General features: G+C 39.7%; 1 protein-coding gene across 3 annotated transcripts in view; it reads right to left on the bottom strand.

Moving 5' to 3' along the window:
* Positions 1–23,474, bottom strand: part of RELN (reelin) — a 290,971-nt gene that overhangs the window by 228,616 nt on the left and 38,881 nt on the right. For all 3 annotated transcript variants that reach the window (XM_065835677.2, XM_071803445.1, XM_065835657.2), the window contains exon 2: positions 13,132–13,242. In XM_065835677.2, the coding sequence (XP_065691749.2) occupies positions 13,132–13,242 (111 nt within the window). The remainder of the gene's footprint in view (positions 1–13,131; positions 13,243–23,474) is intronic.

The following is a 23,474-nucleotide window of genomic DNA, read 5'->3' as shown; positions in this document are numbered from 1 at the left end:
TCTTTCTTTAGTGTAAAAATCTGTATTTCAGTGATTGCTTCACACTCAAATCTAAGTTGGAACTATACCAAAATACCCTAACTACTTTTTCATAAATACACAATTTAGATCTCCATGATTTACTAACAAATGTTGACATTGTAAAGTTCAGTCACAGACAAGCCGAAGAAAAATAACCACTTGTAAGGTGATCTTGCCCTGTCTTTGGCAAAGGAATAGGAAAGGCTCTTACTGGAGAGTCAGAGTTTTGTCAGCATTTTACTTAAAGGACAAACACTGTTTCTTCTGGATGGTTTGTAAAAGTATGCTTTGGATATCAATTAAAGTAAATTTACCAGATGGAAGTCCTCTGCTACAGGCCAGAGACACTATGCCACTGACTTCTCTGTATTAAACTTTTGATATTCTCATAACCTACTTGAAGTAGACAGCTTTTTTTCTTCCCCCCATGGATTATCACACAATTCTAACAAATTTTATGCGTCTCTCATGACGGCAGTTAAAATCTTAAAAGCTAGTTTTATAAGGAACATCCCAATCAAGTAGTTTAAAATGCTGCATAAGCTATTAAATCAAAACCCTGTGTATCAAACTGTTCTGCTTTACAACGTCCCTCAGCCTCTATAAGCCAACCTGTCCCACTTTTGCGGGTTCACTGAATGCAGCTTTTTTCCATGTCAAGTGACTGCAGCTTCTTCCTTGAGCATATACATGTAATTGCGAACTTACAAAGCTTCAGGAACAGCCCAGTTCAACCCTATTGCTTCAGTATTTAACCAGCTCAGGGACACACTGCCCCGTTTGTCCTGAACGTACCTTGTACATCTTCTGTACTCCTTACCAAGAGTAGATACAGCTCCCTTCACATTTGCTTTTTCCCACAAAAATCCCTCCCCAGCTCGTCTAACAATCAATAGTACTACTGATACCATACTGTAACAGCATACAGTTGTCCTTGCAGCGTTTGCATTCCCCACACTTTATATGTTTTATAATCCTGTATTTTTCCATCAAATGAAGAAGTAAATGTGATCCATAACTATTTGTGTTAAGGTCCAGAGCTGAGCTACTCACCTAGGTTCCTACTAAAATCAGGATGGAGAAATCAGGAGTTTTGGAGACAAATCACCTGACCAGTTCAGATGGGAACTGCAGGGTAGGAGGACCCACATCCCCAAGGTCCTGATCTCTCTCCCCAGAGCAAAGGAGCAGCCCAGGGCGACCAGTTCAGCTCCTCTCACACCCCCCTGCCATAACAGGAGATGACAGATGTCTTTCAAAGTCCCTCCACATGAACAGCAGCCAGTGTCAGAAAATTATGTCTGCAGAAATACTTTGCATTTCAGTGTCATCCCTTGGAAAACAGGGCACCTGAAGGCACTTCTGTGTGTGAAAGACTCAACCAGCCAAGTTCTCCATGTTATACACAGCAAAAATGAAGTACCCAATAAAAGAATCCTAAGAAACAGGCTGAGGAGACCCATCTAAGAGCAAAACACAGACGAAAACCCTAAATGTTCCTGGGTTTATGAATATGAAAAGTTCATAATCTAATTACTCAGGATAGAAAGCATTCTTGAATTTTGAGTATCCTGCTCAGTATATTTCAGTGGAGGAAAAATAAACATTTATTTGTTCCATGCTAAGCAAAAAGTCATTTAGATTATGACATATATTTGATAAATTCTTCAGAGCAAATCTGACTTCCATATTCATGCTAAATCTTTAGCCAAACTTCAATTAGAAGCCAGCATACACTTCTCTGATAGTGTCAGGGAAAATTGCAGCTAAATCACATCCCAATTAATTTTGGTTGAACTCTTGACAGATTATGACTGAAGATTTTTTTTGGAGAGCCCATTACATCTTTGCCCTCCTTAAGCAAAGGTTATCATAAAACTGCCTCTTTGAGTGAATTATGACTATGGGTTGGTCACTAGTGCCTGTGATGTTACTTATTACATGTTCAGTGATAAATTTAAGTAGCTGGTCAACAGAGAGAAATCTCTACTGAGACCTTTATTATAGAAACTAAAAATAGAAAAGCTTCATTTACAGGGAGAAAATAATGAGCTTAGCACATATATGTGCTGAGCAAGCAGATGAAATATTTCAACAAATTCACTATTCACATCAAAATTAAAAATTTAAACTTAATCTTTCTAAAAATTAGGGCTTGCAGGATAGAACAGCTCTAAAAGATTTTTTTTTTTTAATCTGGACTTCATTAATGCTCATATTCCTCATCTTAACAGCTAATGCTGTCAGCATTTATTGATTCAGTCTTCTAATAATTACATCATCTTTCCAGCATGTCAGAGAACATCAAGGTGACTGTGATGCCATATGACTGGAGTATGACTCCAGTGTCACAAAATATTTGTGTTAGTTGCTTATCCAGAAACAGACATATAGCAAATCTCAGAGTGTTAGAGGTAAAAAATACTGACTTTATTAATAATGTGTTATGTAAAAATATTTCATCACGTCCTGTAATGCTGCCAAAATAACATTGTCAAGTAATTACTTAAATAGTTTTATTTAAATAAACTAGAACTCAGCTGAGGTGCTTTGACCAGTGTCACATCTTCTCAAAACACCATAAGGTCTTCCAACATTTAGCTATTTAATTTTATGTTATATGAAAAAAACCCACATTCTTACACAGCTGCAGAGGATCTTTGCTTTCCTGCAGTGAGGCTGGATACTGTACTTGTGTATCACCTGCATTTCTCCTGAAGGGTTGTTACCTTCAAACATTCAATCAGCTAAAGCTTAGGCTTATGAAAAGACAATTACTTTGGCTACAAACTGCACCAATTTTAATAATTGCATTATTTTGCCTAAGAGTTTAAATGAGACAAGAATTGCAGTACACTGATTTATTCAATAAGTGTAAAAAAATCCTGGTTTAAGGGTTTTAATACCTTGAATTTATAGTTTTGAACTAAGATTCCTTTTTTTTCTTTTCTGTAGCAAAACTCAGTGTTCACATGACAGCAGGTCCAGTAGGTCTTCAAAATATTTAAACTCAAGTAGTAGATAAACTAATCAAATATGAACACATTTTCTGAAAGGAATTAAAAATCATAATTCTTTTCCCTTCTCTTTTAAAAACAAGGTGCCAAGTCATGCCTAGATTGACATGATCACCCTGGAATAATGGATTTCATTCAGTGACAGGATGCGGCAGAGCAGAACTGAGGAACAACCCTCCTTGGAGTAAGTACTTCATGTAAAGGACTGCACTTTTTCTTCCTAAGGATTTGATAGCGAGGATGACTCGACTGAAATCACCTTAAGACTGACTTGGGCTCTTGTGAGGTGATGCTCACATGTGAACAAGTGCTTTTTAGTGATTTCACGGCTTTCACCTCCACCCACCTTGCCCCACAGCAGCATGGGCTTGGTAGCCACCCTCACTAGTTCTTATATTTCAGCATCTGATAAGGATTGTAATCATATCAATCATTCTCTGCAAACAGTGATTCACTCTCATTGGAATATGCTTAAGACTGGATTATTCATTTTTCAAGACCTGGAGCAGATTTTTCTTGTGAACCATCACAGAAAACACACAAATAGTTATCAGTCACAACACTGATAACAGACAAGCAGGCAGTGAAATCAACTGGTAGGACAGGTGATCATCAGGATCTTTACAGACAGCTCTTGAGTCCCATTTTCTTGTAAGCCTGAATTTTCATGACATATAATCAACACCACTTTGAAATAAAACAAATCGGCAGATATGGGGAAGCAGTATGATCACAACATTTGTTTGTCATAATATGTCAGAAATTAGTTTACAAACTTGTCTTCAAAATTATGATAATAACCATTTCCCAATATCATTTCACATTTGCAAGAGCCTTCAATGCATCTTAATTGATGAAGTCCAAGAGCCCAGTAATTTCAGCTTGAATATGCGCTCACATCCGGATAAACGCAAAATGCAGGAAAATAAGGCCTGGCACAAGGGGAAAGTTGGGGAGCGAGGGCTCCGGCTGACTGCAGCAGCACGACACATGACAGCCAGGCATCGCAGAAACGATGCGGTGCAGGCAGGCGCGTCGGCAACATGCAGTTCATGCAGCCACGGGGACATTTGTTTAGTATATTCTTGAGGCATACACACACAGAATGCAATTTTAAGACAGCTGTAAATTTCTAGATGGTGGCCTTTTTTACTATATTAGAGATAACTCTCTGTTACTACGAATTAACATGCAACTTTAGCCTGCCTATCCAGCTGAATGTAGCTCTCAAAGCATAACGACAATGTCTTTTAGAGGGGAAAGTATTTTGTTATTGTTGTCACAATCAATGAAGGATTAATTTGTTTTTCCTTCACTTTAATGTGCTGTTATCCATGTTACAACCACAGTTCTGAACAGTTAAAAATCAGGTTTTGTTGTGCTAACATGTCTGTACAGAATAAAGTCCTTGCTTTAGAGATCACGCTTTAACTGCTGAACAAATTAAACAAATGTTATTGTTAAGAAAATAAAATAAATTATTGAGAAATTGACATTTCTCTAATTGATGACTTACCTGTTTAAAAAAAAGAGAGAGAGAGAGACATAGGATGGGTTTGGATTTTAACACAAGGTTTCAATGACAGCAAGTAGCTCAGCTACTCCCTTTGGTGCCTCCCAGGGTATAAGAGTGGGCAGTTCAGGGCCTCATACCCTATGAATATTTTAATTGCTAATCTACAATGCAAGAAAATGGTCAGACCAGCTCCATGTACCTGGTTGCCCCCCACGTCCTTCTCTTCCAACTATCTTTTGTTTGGTTGGTTTTTATTGAATTCAGTGCCACATAAGAGAACTCAAGTTTATACGATATATCAGGTTCTAGCAGTTACATTGGGGCTACTTGGCTGTCTCTTGGTCACAGCAGAGTTTAGGTAGAAGATTTCAAGGTCTCCATACTGGGTCACCTACAAGCTTATAAAGGGGCCCAGGAAAATATGTTTCTGGGGTTACTCTTGAGAATAGGCAAGTCAATTTTATCTCCAAGATTCAGGGGTTTGAAGTATACCTACCCTGGGGAATATGCAGGTTAACAGCATTCAAAGTGCACCAGTTAAACAGAGTATTTGAAATCAGGATGAAAAAAGGAGAGTGAGGAACAAATATATATACATGTATGTATATATGGGGTTGTGTGTATATCTTTATATAAACATTGTTTTCCATTGTTAAAAGGACCTACAATTTGTACACTGCAAAAATAATTCCTTACTACTTTCAATAAGTATTAGTATGGATAAAAATCACCAACCTGTCACAATGAATATTTTAATCTCTTAAAATATTTTTAATGAAATCCATATCTTATTTGCATCAGAATCCTCTCAGAGGTATGAGGTAGCAAAAAAACTGATCTCATACCTTCACAAAGTTTTACATCAGGTTTTTACTACACTTATTTTATTAAAAATTAAAATGCAATTTAAAAAATCACATTGAGATTCAATGATGCTCCAACTTTTCCTCATACCATTTTTCTGGTTACCCAGGGGACAAAAACAGATGTATATAAGACCTGAAAAAGGATCACTGTTGAATAAATGTACTTGCTAAATTAGACCAAAATTGGCCCCAACACATCAATTAGCACTTTGGTTTTGGGTATGTAAAACTGTCTCTAAAGGCATTTTCTTGTTTAAAAACTCCAGGGGCCCCTTTACAAGCACTGCCGCATTGGAAAATGTTCCTCTGCATCCCCAGTGCAGCAACCACCTCTCATCTCATCTGCAAAGCAATAAGTTTTGCCTATAGAATTACACAGGTACTATTCAAAGCTAACGAATACCAGCGATGTTATATGTGCCACACTTCTACAGAGGTTCATTCTCCTTTTCAACCTTGACCACACAGACACTAGCCGAAGCTCCAGGTATATTTGAAATGTGAAAAGCTTGAGTTACTTTACTGTCATCTTCATAAGACTCCAAAAACATTTGAAATATATTATGGACCAGACACCATCACTCACATTTATGTGTGTTAAAGTGCAGAGTAACATAGGGCTTCTCAGCAGATTAGGCAAAACAGGATTTTAATGTCCAAGAGCTGCTGCCGCTATGGCAGGGGGTTAGGGCAATGTCCTGGTTTTGTTAAAAACAAGTTTCTCTTTTAGTGAATTTGCCTGTCAGCTAAAATCTTCATCTTAGGTGCATTTTCCTGAAAAGCCAGATACATGTTTTGGTAGACATGGCAATGGTATGCAAGGTCATTTACAAGAATTGATACACATCTCGTGAGAGGGGCAACGAGAAACAGGTGACAAAAAACTGACCAACTGAAGTATTCCATCCCATTCACGTCATACTTCACATAAAAGTGGGAGACCGCAAGGATCTCATCCCTTTTTTCCTTATGGTCGACATTAGGAGAGGACCTTACTAGTCGTCCCTGCGAACTGAGGCCTAGTGACAGACTGAATCCAGCTCCGGTTGGCTGCAGAGTCCAGTCCAGGACTTCAGGTGCTGGCCCTGCAGTTGCTGGGACTTCTCGTGATTGGTTTTGTATATTTTGTATTATTTTGTCTATTTTTATTGGTAACATTAGTAAAACGTTTTTAATTATTCCAGCTCTCTTCTCTGTCCTTCTTTCCCTCTCAATCACCTGTCCTTAGTGGGAAGTGGGGAGAGAGAGGGGCTGAAGGGGGAAAGGGAAGGGAGAGGGGGTTAACAATACATCTGCCATGATTTTGTTGTCACCCCACAATCAAACCTCGACAGACAAACTCAACAAGTACAAGAGTTCTTGCAGAAATGAGCAAAAGTGTTCAGGGTGACGGGATAGGGTCAAACTAGACCCAAACTAGGCAGTTTATGTATTTTCTGAGTAGGCTCCTTCTCCAGGTAGCTTGCTCTTCCACTGGGCCATTGCTGTCTGCCTTACCCAGTTACAGGTGGGGAATTTTCCTCAGCAGGTAAAATAGTTGGGGACACAGTTCATTGTTGGATAAATATGGGCAATTATGGCCTATGCTATGGTAATGAAAAGATGCTCTGTTAGTAAAGCTGAAACCCCTTCCATAAGGTACGTATGATAGTCAACCACTTGTAGAAATGGTCACCTTTTGGCCATAAAAACATTTAAGTAGCAATTAAACATCACAACACACAAACTTTGAAATTTTTATCATCATTATGGTTTAGTTACATACCATTTGCAGGAGGGAGTCTCTTAAAACTAAACTCAAATGTAAACTTTCTTGACCAATGTCAGTTTGGCACCAACTCACTATTTAATTGACTGTTAACAAATTCTCCAAGATATGACTGCCATACAGATACTTTATCTTCCTGTTAATTGGTAATTATGCATTGGCAGGAAAAACAGTGTTTCTTTCCAATTATTCCAGAACTCAGTGATTATTTAAACTTTGCTAATTAGCAGCAGAGTGTTGGTACATCTTCTGGGCAAATTGTATTTGATAATCCCTATTAAAATATACATGGCAGTAGTTGACTTGTAACAAACAGAAAAAAAAAAAAAGTAGCAGTTCAAAGGGTATTAGATACCGCATGAAGCAAATGGGGGCCTATTAAAATTTCCCCAACTGTTCTAATGAGAATGCCGAGGGTCATTTCTTCCTAGTTTACCATCTGTTTGGTTTCTGGCAAATATCTCCAGTGTGAAAGAAAGGTCCTGGAGCCCATTTGGCTTGTCATAAAGTGAACCAGGGATCTACAGCAATTTCAGTGAGTTACAAAACTGCACTTCAAGAGTGGTAGCACATACGCAGTTGAAAACTTCTTTTTTTATGGGCTGGCATTTGCTGATTATTCCTTACTTTTTAAACCTGTGAACAAGCACAGAGAGGCAAAGTCTGAGCAGGAGGGATCAATCACCTAACAAGAAAAATCCAACAGTTGGCCTTTTCCCATCTCACAATTTTAGTGGGGGATATTTTCCTTTATCTGTCAAAATCTGAAAGGAAAACATTGCCCCAGAATCATCAGTGTTAGAACATAAACTGATGCCAAAACCAAGTTTCTGAAGGCTGAAAACCACACGTCCCATCCAGGAACAGTGGAAGCCTCTGATGCCTCCAGCACACAGTCCAGACTGATGCACCGGCAGAGCTGGGGAGCATGACCAGAGTATCTTCTGTGGTACCCTCTCTTGGAGATGACATTGTGGTACCCTCTTGAAGATGACACTGTGGGTGCCCTCCAGCCACCCAGGCACTCTCTCTGCCCTTATTTTTCTGGAGATGAAACCAGCAGCATCACCAATGACATCCACCTACAGTCACTCTGCCTGAAGCTGCTCAGGACCATGGAACTACTTTTATCCTTTTCCCCAATCACCAACTCACATGGAGCCAGATCAAAACAACCCTTCATATATAAACTGAAAGGGGTTTTTGGTCTTGGTCTGCTATGCAAAGATGTATGTAATCAAAATACCAAGCAGAGGATTATGTAAAGGCTGCCTTAATCCTGTCAAAAGGCAACAGAATAATTTAAAAAGAAAAGAGCATAAAATATAATGTAATGCCAAGTAAATTATTTCTGGTGATTGCTTTTCCTAAAATTTCCTCTAGGAAATTTGTTATTCACCAATTTAAATATTTATCATAATATTTAATTTTTATAATAATATTCAAATTTTTATAATAATATTTAAAGACTATTTATAACTATTCAGTTGGGGGTTTTTGTTTTGTTTTGTTTGTTCATGGGTTTTTGTGTTAGTGGGGTTTGTTTGTTTTTTGAATCCCAGACAGTCAACATATTACTTGCAGCAGGTATGATCATCTTCATGGTACAGAAACAAAGAATTACAAACAAGGAAAGACTGCAAGATGATCTTTCATATTCTATTTTTTGCTTTCTAGCAGATGTGATAACCCCCTTCAGCCACTAAAATACCTTCAGATAACATCCCTCTTATAAAGTAGCCCACAGAGTTAAACAAAACCTAGAGTTCACCAGCAATTTATGACCTCACAGTAGAAAGGAGACATATTTTTAAAAATGTAATAAATTACAAGTTGTACAAACCTGTACTGAAAATAAAGCAAAAAAATTCTGTCACCCAATTAGGCCTGTGGCAACACTTCCCAGTGTAAGGAGAGCTTTGAGTTTACTATCTCTACTTAATAGAGTCTATGGACTTTCAAAAGGACCTTTTCCATTGAGGTTGAAAGATTAATGTATATACAAATATTATCATTAAGTCACTTGTTTATTTCACATTTATTAAAAGGTATACATCAATGTAGTAATTATGATTTTGCATAAAATTAGGTGGGTGGGAAGCTTAACTATAAAGTCTTACATTTTCCACTGTAGTTTGTAAGAAACTAATTACACCAAACTTCAATTTTAAATAATTTGTCATTTGTGCATAATGTGAAAATCTACTGGGGAGCTGGAAAGCTTTGGGAAGAACCCAAATGTGGAGATGCAGAGTGAGTGGCAGGTCAAAGGCAAGCTTTGATGTGCAGAGCCCAGCATGTCTCTCTGCAAAACCAGCCTCTCAGCCGGGACGATCCTGTGTAATGAGACAGATTCAGGTCCTCAGCACACAGCACTCCTTACCAGTGCTGAGGGATTACGCTGTAATCTTCTCCTTTAATTGCAGAAATGATACTGCATTCCTTGCTCTCCAGTGCTTGTGGCTTTGGAGGAGCTGAGCTGTATTTTCATACTTATCCCACATTACAGACCAGTACCCCTACAAGCCACCAAACCCATTTAACTTTAATCTCATTTGCAAGCCATCATTCCTATCAAAACCACCACTACATTTGTAGCTTTCTAACATGGTTTTTAACACTCCTATCTCCCACTTTCCTCTTATATATTTGAAAGAAGCGAAGCAGTGAGAACCCTCAGTGACTGTATGGACATCCTGGCTGTATGGGAGGGCAGTCTTGGTGGGCCAATAAACCCCAGAGCATGGCCAGCAGGTCCCTTAAGCTGACAAAAAGATGCCAGACGACAACAAGGACCCTCACAGTCGAAAGTAGAAAAAGGGAAGGACACAAAGGGACAGAGAGCTCCCACAGGAGTCCAAAATGCATCTCCAGAGAGAGAGATGGGGTGTGACGATACCAAGGGGTATCAATGATGATGTTGGCTTGAGAGCAGGGGAGATGAAGAGCGGGGTTGTTCTTCAGCCCTCAGCAGGCAATGCTGAAGGACGTGGAAATGGGTCCCATGTATGCACCACACTGATCAGGAAAGGAGAGTGGAAATGATACTGGAGAGATGGCAGTTTAGGGTATTCTGATGTATCAAGGGATCAAGCAAAGAAAGAAATTCTGTTCTTCAAAGGTAGATATAAGGATCATTTTTTTGCAAAGAATCCTCGCAACTTGGTTAGTGAAATTTCAAGTACACATTTACATTTTATCCTAGTTCTAATTTTAGCTTTACAGTTTTAGTTTTACCTTTATCTGAACCCAGACAACGGTTCATCTTAGGACAAAAGACAAATATTTCTGACCACTATTAAGCTTTATCCCCAAAAGCTCACCCATTTCTCCCTAAAAGAGTTGTTAGAAGGCTTCTGAAATAAAAATTTCAGCAAGTTTTCATGTCAGTATAATCCCAGAGAAGAAAGCAGGAACTATTTCTTTAGCTACGCAATATATACTGAAAAAGGAAAAATAAACCTTAGAATTAACTCTGTTAGCAGTAACGTAGTTTATCTTTTTTTTTCTTCAAAGCTTCTTGACATGGTGAACTGTGATAATAGACAATGATTGTGTCCCCATCAAGTGACTTCCTAAACGGGGTACTTAAAAGATAATTGTAGCCACAGTACAATAACTTACAGCACAAAAGACAGATACATGTACGTTGGGAAGACTTCGTATTTTCGGGGCAGACTAGAAGATTATGATAATCTAGCATGACCTCCTGTGTAACACAGACAAGAGCATTTCAATTGTAATATTGCAAGGGAGAAAAAACATTCTTCCCTGATCCGTAAGCAACCACTATCAACACAATTTCAGAATATTGCTATCTTCAGATTTTAGAGGCCCAGCTTTGGCCCCCCATCTAATCTATGATAAACCACTCAAATCTTTGAATTGCAGTCTCTGAACCTGGCATAGTCCTTGACATTTTTAATAAAATAATTTTCAGCAAGCTAAATCTAAACTGAACGTCACCATCACCTGCTGGAAAGGAAAAGTAGCTTTCTTGCTAATTGGAAATGATGACATAGATGGATCCAAGGTTTCTGGAGAAAGCCCTTTACTATTTCTTCAGAAAACGGAACAATGCCATTCCCATCTACTGTTTCATTAAATATTATATTAAGAATTGTGGACACTACTCTCTCTTTCAACTGCAGATGATAGATTTCAAAATAGTTAATTTTTAAAGCTACCACATTGTTTTAAAAAGCAGATGATTTGCATGCTATATGCTTTTTGGAAGAGACCAGCCTTCTCATCTCTCACTGCAGAATAGAAAGGAAGAGTTTATATAGTTCTCAGTCCTGAGAGGCATCAGTACATCATGGACTGAACATTCAAAAAGAAATTGAGTTTAAAAGCCATTGGTATTTTTCCTTCACTGTTTACTTTTTACTGTGACTGCAAAGACACTGTGCAAGAGCATTAACTCTTTGAAATATTCAGATTGGGCTTTTTCCCCCATATATATGCAAGCTTGGGCACTAGCAATGAAAAACAGCAAAATGTGATTTTTATTTAAAATGTTTCATAACAACCCTGACACAACTGACCATACTGCTTGTCTACAGAAAGGTCAAAAGAAAGGTCATGGGTGGCAGGCCATTTTTATCTGACATGGATGGAGGCACGCTCGAGATGGAGCAGCAGACCTCCCTTGGGCATGATGTTTCAGAATCTTCATTTATGAGCAAAATGAGGTACCTCCAACCACACATGGCTGCTTTTGCTTCTATTTGGCTTTTGTATTTTCCCAGCCTGTAGGTTTCGGTCTTCTTTAGGTCTACAGAATGCATGTGTCACCAGTTTAGTTGTTGGTTATCTTACCGCTGACTGAATGGTCAAAGTAACACATCAAGAGCTAGAAAATTACCTTTGGCAAGTTAAAAAAGGCGACATATTTTTTCCTGTCACACATCACATGTTACTTTAACATCTCTCTCAGTGAGACACCCACTTTAACAGTCCTGTTCTACTGATGAAGATACAAATTTAGGAAAAAAACACAGATGTACTTTGTAAATGCACAAAGCTATTTAGGTACTTAAAATCTTGCTTAATTACCATTCTTAAACATTTAGATGTGATTAAACATGACCTGTATACCTTGCCCAGTAAGTTTGCTGCACAGGGCAATGATCTCCCCAAATACAAGTGCAGCGCAATAGGTGTCTCATACAACCGGTATCTATTTCTGTACTTTCAGCCCAGATTGCTTGTTAGTGGTCACTGAGATCCTCCAGCTGGAGGAACACAATTCTTACAGTTATTTGTAAGGACATAAAAAATGCTATTATACCAAATAACAAACTGCAGAAGGTATAGCTGTAAATTACTTGTACAAATTTATTTTCAAAAAGTGCTTGTCCTTAGCACAGCTGACCTGGATGCTACTGCTGAATGCTACAGCAGAACTTGAAATATATAATAATTCTGCAAAGCCTGTCCTACTCTTTTTACTACAATTCTGGTTTTTGTACATTGAAAATAATTGGTTATATAGAATACCTTGACCAACATTTTGGATTTAAGGAAGACTCTATTGTTAAGTGAATGGAAAAAGTAGGTTGGTAAGCTCAAAGGAATTAGTTTTTCAGCCCAAGAACAGCTAAACACTTTGGGGTAAATGCTTTAGTTTACACCAGCTGTCACACCACTTAGAAATGGCTATTTTAACCAGTTTAGCTGCTGAGGCCTTTCTCTCTTAGAATTAATATGATTCAGTACACCAGCACCAGGGCTGACCAAAGATGAAGAAAGTGGAGAAAGAAATAAAAGCTGTCTAAAAGCCATCGCTGCCCTATTTCATTGACTCCTGCTGAGTTCCATATATTGCTGATTATTCAGTCTAAATTAACCCGTTTCAGTAACTGTGTTGTTATTCACGTCCTCTGAATGATGAAGTATTCATCACCCTGGCTTGCAGAATATAAATTACAGTGGACTTACCAAATCCAAAAGCACTAGAACCACCAACACTCTGGGAAGCCTGAACACTGGTAGAGGTGTAGAGCCCAGTTACCAGCAAGCCATCAAAGAAGGTACTTGTCGAAATAGTAACTGAAATGAGAGAAATAAAATATGCGTAATTATTTATAACAAGTACTTAAGATGTTATACACATTCTGTAAGCAGACTCTTGCCCTTGAATGAGAAGCCATCATTCAGTACAGTGAAACCATCTGAATTCCTCCAATATTTGTGGCACTTCAGTGACTTTAAATTGGTTTTCCCATGTAATTTGCCCAAACAACTTCTTCAGTGTTCAAGCTGTGCATGCCAAGTTTCAGTATGCTCCTGTACAATTTCCTGAGGGCTTACTTAAAGAAAATTGACTGGTTTAGAGGTAAATAACTGGCATTTATTGGTGTTTGACTCAGCTTTTATTCCTAAATGAACCATAAGTCATGTACCAGTAATCATATGCAGCAGGAACCAGACACAGATTGAGCATTACAACAGGATCCAACATGAACATCAAAGGGTGGTCATGGCCATCACTGCTTGGGAAGTCGCCTGGGCTAGAAACACAAAACTATACACTAGTCACACAATGAGTTAGTAAAATGTAGGATTGGAATATATGTTTTGTAAGTATTTGTCAAGATATTAGAATATAGTAAAAGCAATGAAATAAGCAGGATTATGGTATTGTCTTGCTGGACTTTAAATAGAGTGGTTATCATACGTATTACGCTATTATACACTTAAGCTGTATGGGCACCTGAGTCATTACAGAGCATGTGTTTTTCAAAAACTCATTAATATATTTTTAGGAGATTCTTAGATATTAGCAGTAAATTAATCATTCAAATAGCATCTACAAGTAACACTGGGATCTATATATTCTTTGTTAGAACTGACAAATATTGCAATATTTATTTACTTCTTGCAAACAGTATTTCTCACATTTTTACTTTGGTATCTTTCATAACGTATCACGGTACGCTTAACATCAGCTTCGGTGGTTCTATCTTGGAAAGACCTAAATTATTAAGTGATAGGTTAAGGTTTTTCCTATTATATAAATGCAATATCCTCTATGGCCAGAATAACTCCTCTAATCCTACAGCAGCACGCAACCTTCTTTGCTTCATAATAATCTCCTGCCCATTTCTAATTTTTTTTTTTTTTAATATTCTCACACTAGGTTGCATACCTCTGAATTGAAAATTTGAACTAGGAAATTTTACATAAATTAATTAGATAGCATTATAACGGGGTAAATTTTCTTCTCTGTCTCACCTTCATCTGTTTAACATCATCCTTTTCTACATCATTTGTTGTAAATCTTTACCCACACCTATTTAAATGTGGGTAAACTGCATTGCAAATTGCATTGCTACTGAATAACACTTAAACCCCAACAAACAAACAAAAGAACCCCAACAAAAAATGCAAACAAACAAAACATACCACCAAAAAAAAACCCCTGTATTGCTGGGGCAAAGGGCCTGCCAGGAGATCCACACAAAAAGATCTCCCTGCTGAAAAAGAGTCTTGTGACTAGTAGCCTTGTACGTTGAAGATATATCAAGATCTTAGTTATCACCCTAGCTCTGCTTTCATACTTTAATCCTTTCTCCCTCCCTCTTAACACACAGAGATCAGTGATTGACAGGGGATGCTGATAAACTCTGATCCCTCCCTACATCGCGTTCCACCTCCCCATATTGCTCTCCCTTGCTGGAAACACTATGAGCCAGGCACTAGCTGGGGAAGCAAAGCAGGGTACCGCAAGGTGACTGATAGCACATCCACTGGTGATACACATCCCCCATCTGGGGTTTCTAAACCCCAGACATTTGTTTTTCCATCTAGGCTAAATATCAACTTAAACTTGCTATTAAATATCTAAAGAACATGTTATATTGGCAGGGGCTTTAGTTGTTCTGAACAGGGGAGCAATATTTACCATGTTTAACTTATTTTTCAACTCTTTATCTTCCCTTCTCTGATTATTCAATAGCAAACTGAATAATTCCCAAATCCAACTTTTCTGCTCCTGTGACTCCATATTTCAGTCTTTTGCATTAGAAATTTCCCTGAACGCAGATGCAGGTTCAGAGCCATATGCTCAGTTTTTAAGCAGAGGCCACTTCTGGGATATATGTTAAAAGAACAGGAAAGGGTCTAGATTTTTAGAAAATAAGTATAATGAAGAGAAAAAAAACATCAAACCAACAAGTAATTCTTCCTGTATTTGATGATGAAGTGGTAAATAAAGCAGAACCTTTTCTTCCCTTTGTGCTTTTAGGCCAGCAAAGAGGCAAAACATGTTGAAAAAATATGCCTATGTGTTATTTTTTAAGACTTTGCAAAACAGCCAGTGAAAAGCATTCATAGAAGGGCATGGGGCCAGTGCTTTGCTGCCATTTTGTTTCCCTGTGGGGAAGCATCTTATTCTTTACTGAATAAGATATAATGCAAAATCCTACTGTGAACAGGTGACCAGTTTCTCTCTGGGAAAGAAGTGATATTTTACAATGCCTGTATTTGATTTTGGACATATTTGTGTGATTGTCAACCCTCATTTTACATGAGCATGTAATAGGTCAATTTTTATTGTTGAAAAATTTCCAACACAGTATGGCTCCCTCATTAAGCCTCTGGGAAACTGCACAATGCCTCTAGCACATTTTTTAAAAACAGAGCACTAGGCTGTTATTATACACGTGTCATACATTTCAGAATAATTTCATAGTTCTCTAAGAGGAAAAAAATTAATCATGACATTCTTGGTGATGATTTTTTTTTCTCTACCCAGTGGTGAAACACATCAGATTCCCATAAAATGAAAGGAAACACAATCCAAGCCAAGTGTTAATGACCAATAACAGGAAAGCTGTGCTAATGCACAGCCCGGCAATAGGACCGTGATTCTATGTTGGGACTAGGGCTTGTTCCTGAGGGCTTTCAGCTTCCTCTTCCAAGAGCAACCCAAAGATCCCTCTGAGATCCCCTCCGCCAGGCTTTGTTTCTGCCTGTACACTGGTTCATACCATATGTAGTTGATGTCCAACATCTGGCATTTCAGGAGCAAGGACGAATGCGAAGACCCACCTGGACCTTGGAAAACATCTGGAAGGGCACAGCTGGATGGAGCACCCAGGGCTGGGCAGTCAAGTGGGGCCCTGGCACAGCCCCACCACCCACCCCATGGCACCAATGGGTGACACAGCAATGAGTCTCATCTACAAGCCCAACCAAGCTCTGCTTTACTCTCCACAATGCCCTTCCTTGGGAGGAGAATTTGGGTAAGTGAAGAGGTGAGGAGTCTTTCCCAGCCCTGGGGACTGCTCAGCTGGGCATGGGGGTGCCAGACCCTGCTTACCCTAGCCAGGGCAGCACCCCAAAAAAAGCCCTCCTGGCTTCTGCCCTGAGGAGAGCGGGAAGCCCCGGTTTGACTTGTCTCACCCTACACACCAGGGAAGGAGTTTGTGGACAGCCCACAGCAGCAGGTAGCCCATGGTTCAGATGTAGGTAGGAAGCCCTCAGTTGCCTTGAAATGGCCCAGCAAGAGGGACGGAGAACATCTTCCCAAGAAATGCAGGAGGGCTGTGCTAGGAGCAACCTACTGATCAGGCAACAGCACACTGCAAATATTAGAAGCAAAGCTGATAACATCTACTTTAAAAGCTGTCCAACATTGCCTTCTATTTTCATTCTATTTTCAGTTCCTGACGTCTTTGCCAATTTTCACCCTCTTGGGCTTTTAGTTTTTTTTTTTTTCTCCATGGTAAGAGTCTGTCTCAGACTGATTTAATTATTTAAGAGAAAAGGAATTTCAGTCAAAACACTTCATTCATTTCTGAAGTGAGGTTAGAGCAAAACATTGTGTTGCCCTGGCTGAAAAATTCCAGTGTCCTTTGCTTTCGGCAGCTCTTCCACTCTGAAGTGTGAGAGCTGTCCTCCAAGTTTGGACAAATTATAGTATGTATAGAATATATATATTATATATACACATACACAAATTAAAAAAAAAAAATCACACATGCTCAGAAAGATTTTCATTTTTAGCACCTAAATATTTCTGGAGATCCTGCCTTCACTTATCACTTTTAGAGCACTTAATGACCGATAGAGCTTGCTGAAAGAAGTCCCACGAAATACATTTCAGCCCAGAAATACAGCTTTGTTGGAGCAGAGGTGCTTCATGGGACTATCATTTCCAATGATTTTTTTTAATGTGGGAAATGTCTCTGTTTTAAAGCAGGAAGTCGTATCTGCCAGTTGGAAAAGGTGGGGGGAAAAGAGAAGGATCCTAATCAAAAGTTTAAGTCTTCTGATGAGAAAACATCAATTGAGCAGAATCTTGCTTCTCAAAAAGCTGAAAATGTGCAAGATGTCACAAAAGTTAAGTTGCTGCTCAAGTGTGATCATCACCATCCACATGAGGGCAGAGGGACAGTGAGTGAACTGTGGTGGGGAAGGTGGTAACACTGGAACCAGTACAGGGAATTGGGAAGAGACACTTTTTGGAGAAGAACAACTAGGGGAAGAGAGGACCATGGCTTGGCAAATCAGCAGAGAGGGGGTGACAGAAAGGAGAAGGTGCAATCTGCAGCTGTGGCCTAGAAACCCTAAAGGAAATGTTCAGTACAAGGGACTGGCACAGTGATGGCGAGGAGAGACCAGACACAAAATCACTTCTAAAACGCAACAACGAGGTGTAGGTCAGCCTTGCACACTGTTTGACAGCCAGATGACTACCCACTGCACAGCTCTTACTCTGGGTCTCAATCATGTGAACAGCGGACGTGAAACCTTTCTGTCCATGAATTGCTGGATAGGAATACACAGGTAAGGTGGATAACTTCAGTTTACTTTGTAAAAGCCTAGGAAGAGGCTCCATGAAAACAATCATATCAGAGCTGGGGATGCCACAGAATAGCCTCCACTTTGCACTTCGTTCTGTAAAATGGTTGCGGACACATTTTTTTCCTCCCAAACTGTATTTCTGAGAATCACAAGGCTCCCAGTTCAATTTTCCACCAAAAAAAACCAAAATGTGGAGAGCTGCTGACAGCAACCCCCTGTACACCCAGCACACACCAGCTGCTGCGCTTGCCTGGAGCCGCTACAGAGCGCAGCTAAGTGAGCAGGTGGCTGGCCCCATCCTGCCAACACCACCATCTCCAGGGAGCTTTGGGGTGCTATATCTTTGGGAATGAAGGGGATGAGGCAATCCCTCTCCAGAGATGCCTCACACTTCCCACAACAGGTTTCTGCAGAAGCCCTGGAGCTGGTGCCTCCCGTGGGACGAGGAGCAGCAGTGCCTCCAGCGATGCCGGGAGCTGACATGTCTTGGGGAGGAAGAGGGTCAGGAAGAAGGAGGCTGGCAAGGATGCTGCTGAAATTGTACCACAGGTGGAGGTAGCAGCATAACAGAGGAGACAAAGTGTGTTTTGAACTTGGGTTATTTTCAGATATTTCTGAGAAACTCATGTTATTCTTATGAACATCATCTTCACTCTGTTTCCAGTGTTACTTGCTACACATAATATACACAATATTATATCAATCTATGAATCTGTGTAAGTAATTGCATAAAATTTGCCCTATGTTCTCTTGAGGGACTGATTTACTCTCTGAAAAGATAGCTGTGTTTTGACTGATAATCAAAACATTCAAAGTAGTACAGTTAGTGCATCTAAACTTTAAAGGCAGAAAAAAATGCCAAATGAAGGAAGGTGATCATCTCAGGAGATCCCTGACACTTACCAAATTTGGCTGCTCTTTAGCATCAGCTAAATATTACTATGAGGGCTGATATATACAGAAATTCCATGGAATTTGAAGCTGCCCTCAATGACACTAAGTTAAAAAACTTTAAGGCAAGGAAAAGGACTAGATGTAGAAATACAGCTATGACACACAAAACAGCATGAGTGGAGATTTAAGAGAGTTCAGGAAAGAATTAACAAAGGCAAAAATCTTTGAAGCCATGTATACTGTTTATGTGAGTTAAGACACATAGCAGTGGTGTAAAAGTGCGCTCTTGTATACCGTGAACAAAGCAGAAAATAAGTTAGGTATGTGAAATGGATCACCACAGACAGCAGACTTCCCAAAATGAGACTTCCCTGAATCAAAGCAAGGACAGGCACCTTTTTAGGTTCTTCTCAAGTTTGAAGTCAGTTCCTTGTAAGACTGTAATATTGCATCATTGCACACATGAGCCACAGCTAGAAACTTTCCTCTTAAGAAATAAATTACTTATGCTGAAGTTATTTCATTTTTTTGCTTGACTCCTCAGAAAATATCAGTCTCCAGGTAATGCAAGTCAAGTGTGCAATGGCATAGTTCAGAGTGGCCTCTGTTCCTTTGCAGTGCCACAGCTTTCAAGAGACTGCAAAAAGAAATGGAGACGAACATCGCATACAGCAAGGGCTGTCACCGTCACACCACATTCAGAGCCAATCAGAGCTTAACACTTCCTAAAACAGCCAGCCGTGGGAATGCAATCTGAAGGCAGAGTACTTAGGACCACTTGAGCTCACATGTTTGCACGCAAACACCAACTCCCTTACACAGCTCGAAGGATCAGGAAGAAGGGTTGACTCCTGAACAAATTAGACGATTCACCTGGGAGATCAGTTCAGAGACACTCCATCCTCTGAATCTCATTTTCTGCTGCCTGATCAGCAAATACTGAGTTTGGATAAACAACAGCCATGCCAATCCTGTAGGGATGAGGCATACAATGTGCCAGCAGAATGACAAAAGGTGCATTAAAGCCAACACACGTGCTCTGGTAACCACTCCCAAACGTCTCTCTGCCCAGCGTCTGGCAGTGGTCACAATCATTGTCACTCTTGTTTAATAACACCTGCTACATAGTGTGCTCCGCCTCATGCCAGAGCTGTCACCTAGTGCTGCACATTCTCCCCACAGCTGAGAGAGGCACCCTTTCTTTGCAGTAGGCAGAGAAGAGACAGCTCTTCCATTAGCAGGTTCCCATCACACCACCAGGAATGGTGAGAGGCCGCACCACAGCAGGGTCTCACGCTAAACCCAGCACCAGCCTCACCGGCTCAGAGATGGAGCTGGGACAGGGGAACAGCAGCCCAATGAGCGGAAGGAGCTCCAGCAGTGACACACACCATGGTTATCTGAGTCTCAGCATCTCCTGGCCAACATGACATGATCAAAAGCCCACACTGCGCTCCTTCCATTCTGAGTTCTCCCCTCAATAGCTTTAAAAGTAGAAATGAAGCGGTGCTGCCACAGTGGGTTTCTGGACCCATTACCTGCAGCCTCGGCAAACCAGAAGGGGTTTGTGCAAAAGATGAACCAACACATGGAAATGTTCTCCATCCCTTCCCAAGCTGGTCCCCTTTTTTAGGCAATGGTGCCTTTATGCTACTGTCATGCAATGCCAAACACAAGTGGCCCAAGTGTAGACCCATTTCAGCACATAGTATTATCTGTGCCCTGTGAGACAGCACTAAGTCCTAATAAAATAAACTACGGGACCACGCACGAAGTATCAACTACAGATGACACTGTTAGTAAGAAGAGAATAAGCCCTTAATTGCATTCAGAACCTTAAATTGTTTTTTTTTTACTGATTTAAAAAAAAAAAAAACAAAACAAACACACACACACACAAAAACGACTAGTAATATATATGTTGACATCAAACTAATCTTTACTGCTCACAGAAAAAAATTGCTTTTGAAAGGAACCAAACTCTATGAATTCATAGTTATGCAACCAGTTATGAATGCCAGACAGATATCCTGAAACAGTGTGAATCACAGGTCTATACCAACAACAACAAAAGCAGAAAACCCATGGGATTCTTACTCATGTTGGTTTTGATTTTCCCCAGGTAGGTAGTTGGGATAAATCTAAAAAGCCAGACATTTCAGCATAGGTAAATCAACAGATATGGGCAAGCCCTCTTACAACTGGAAGCATTCTCAATTAACTAATGATTTTCCAGAGCCCACACCAAAGCACTAAGCTCGCAAGAGCACACCACTGAACTTTTCTTGAAAATGGGCTGATGGTGTGTTGAACAGCACCATCTCTAACCTGTGATGCCTTCACCAACAACTCCAGTTACCAATAGCTCTTGGGAGGAGGGAAATAAAAATACACAAGTTTTAAACCTTGCTCTAGACAGCCTAAAATCAGATCTGGTATTGCTTTGTGTTACAGTACTAGTTTCAGTGGTTCTACCCCAAGCTCCATCAAATCTCTTTGTCTCCATAGCTTTTCAGTTCCCTTCCTAAATTGGTAATGAGCAACAGAGAACTGAAAATAGATTGCAGATGTGTGGCAAGATGTCAGTAACATGATATACAGACACATCATTTGTCATTGATGTAAAGAGTAGCCTTGTCAAAGAACTATTTGCAGAGATGCTACTTATAACATCTTTTTGAAAGTTTGTATCAAGACAGTGACAATGACATCAGCAGCAGCAGTATAAACAGCGTTTATTCTTATATGCCTAAACTAGAACAGATTGGTCACATTCTTTACAACGTCTGAGATGCTACAAGTAAAAAGTCCAATGGTTAGACCTGTGAACAGACTTAGGCAGCTAAAACAGGTGCATGATTCCAATATTAGACCCAAGAGCCTAACTCCTCATGCATCAAAATCTCTAACTTAGATATGTTCCTAACCATACACAAAGTCACCAGAAACTGTCATGCTGAGCAGTGAGGTGCTTTGTTCCAGCTGGCATCACCAAACATGAGGTCACAGCCCAGAGACCTGGCAGAGGAGGGATAAGACAGGTTGCTGACATAGCAGCCTGCTTCCGAACCAACAGATGGGTAATTAAGGCTCTCACCTAGGTGAGAAGATTCATACCTGAATTTACCCAGCAAATATCCTAAAATATTTTAAACCCCAGTGTCTGTGTGGCCCAGCCACTGTCCCTCCGCTACAGGCATTGCATTTTGAATGGGAAAAGTGAACACCAGCTGGCACAGAGAGAGGCTTGTTCTCTATTCCCAGGGTTGGGACAGCCTTCTTGGAAGAAGAAGATGGAGGTTTCAGCCAGCGTCCCAGTGAATATGTGCTACTGCTATATAAAGCTCCTGAGAACATCATATCTATTTACGTCACCCCATTTAGCCTGTAAATCTCACACTAATATTGATGCCTAAAATGGGCCAGATGAATCACACTTGAGAAATTCCCGATTCTCCCAACTGGCTATAAAGGGAACCTAGGCTGTAAAGCTCAGCTGTAGATGTTAACACCGAAGATGTCCAAACTGAGATGAACGCCACCAAGAGACACACAGAGGAACTTAATTATCCAGCTTCTATTTAGATGTCCAGCAATCACCCACATCAGACAGAGCTGAGCGGGAATTAAGCATCCTGGCACCCAGAGCTCATCTGAGGACGCTGGAGACAATTACTATCTTTATCTTCTTTCTTGTGCCATGCCAAATATATAACTAATGCTTAGCAACCTAGTGAGCACTGTTGTAGTACTGAGAGTTCCAAAGGGTATCAGCAAGTGTCTGTTACTTGATTTGATAACTCACAGAGCCCTGAACAGCATTAATGAAGTTTAAGCAGTGAAAACAATCTGGATATGAAACAAAATCTGTTTCACAAAAACGTACATGAGCTATGTCTCTAAAAAGGATGTCTAGCAGAAGCTGCCAACAGTCAAAATTCAACCACTGAATTATATTGCATACAATTGCCAAAACAAGAATGCTCATCTAAGCATTATCTCCTATAATGACTAATGAGGATTGCCTTTTATAGTTTCTGTTTATGGAACACAAGCCAAATCATATTATTTTTTAAAACTCACCTCTGTGCAACAAAATATTGTTAAAATGAGAGTTAGTAACGTAACCAACATATGCTTTAACAGTATGTACACGATGGTTAGGCTTAAATAATTGTGAAACATATTTTGCCAGGCATAGTGTATTACTTCTCATCTCCAAAGCCCCAGGAGCAGATGGGAAGAGTACCAGGGTCATTCCTAGACCCAACCAGCTACAAAGTGTATGAAGTAAGCCTGGTTGCTGGTTTATGTAGGAACAGTTTTGTGTCCTTATTCAGCAACCACCAATCTCCCTATTAAGTTTCAAATTCAAATTTTGTCATGCTTTTATGAAATACACCAACATAAGGTTTTTATTGAAAATAGATTAAATGTTATTGTGATTACCTTTTTATCACTGTAAGCCTGAGTATATTGACCTCTGTTTTGAAGTCTAACCTTATTTTTCATGCCTTTCAAGTTTATGTGAGGTTGCCTGTTTGATACCCATACATGAAAATTTCATATTGTTGGCT

This window comes from Patagioenas fasciata, chromosome 1 (assembly GCF_037038585.1).
Source record: "Patagioenas fasciata isolate bPatFas1 chromosome 1, bPatFas1.hap1, whole genome shotgun sequence".
NCBI classification, from domain to species: domain Eukaryota; kingdom Metazoa; phylum Chordata; class Aves; order Columbiformes; family Columbidae; genus Patagioenas; species Patagioenas fasciata.
The sequence above is the reverse complement of the archived record's forward strand: the minus strand, read 5'-3'. Positions and strand labels throughout refer to the sequence as shown.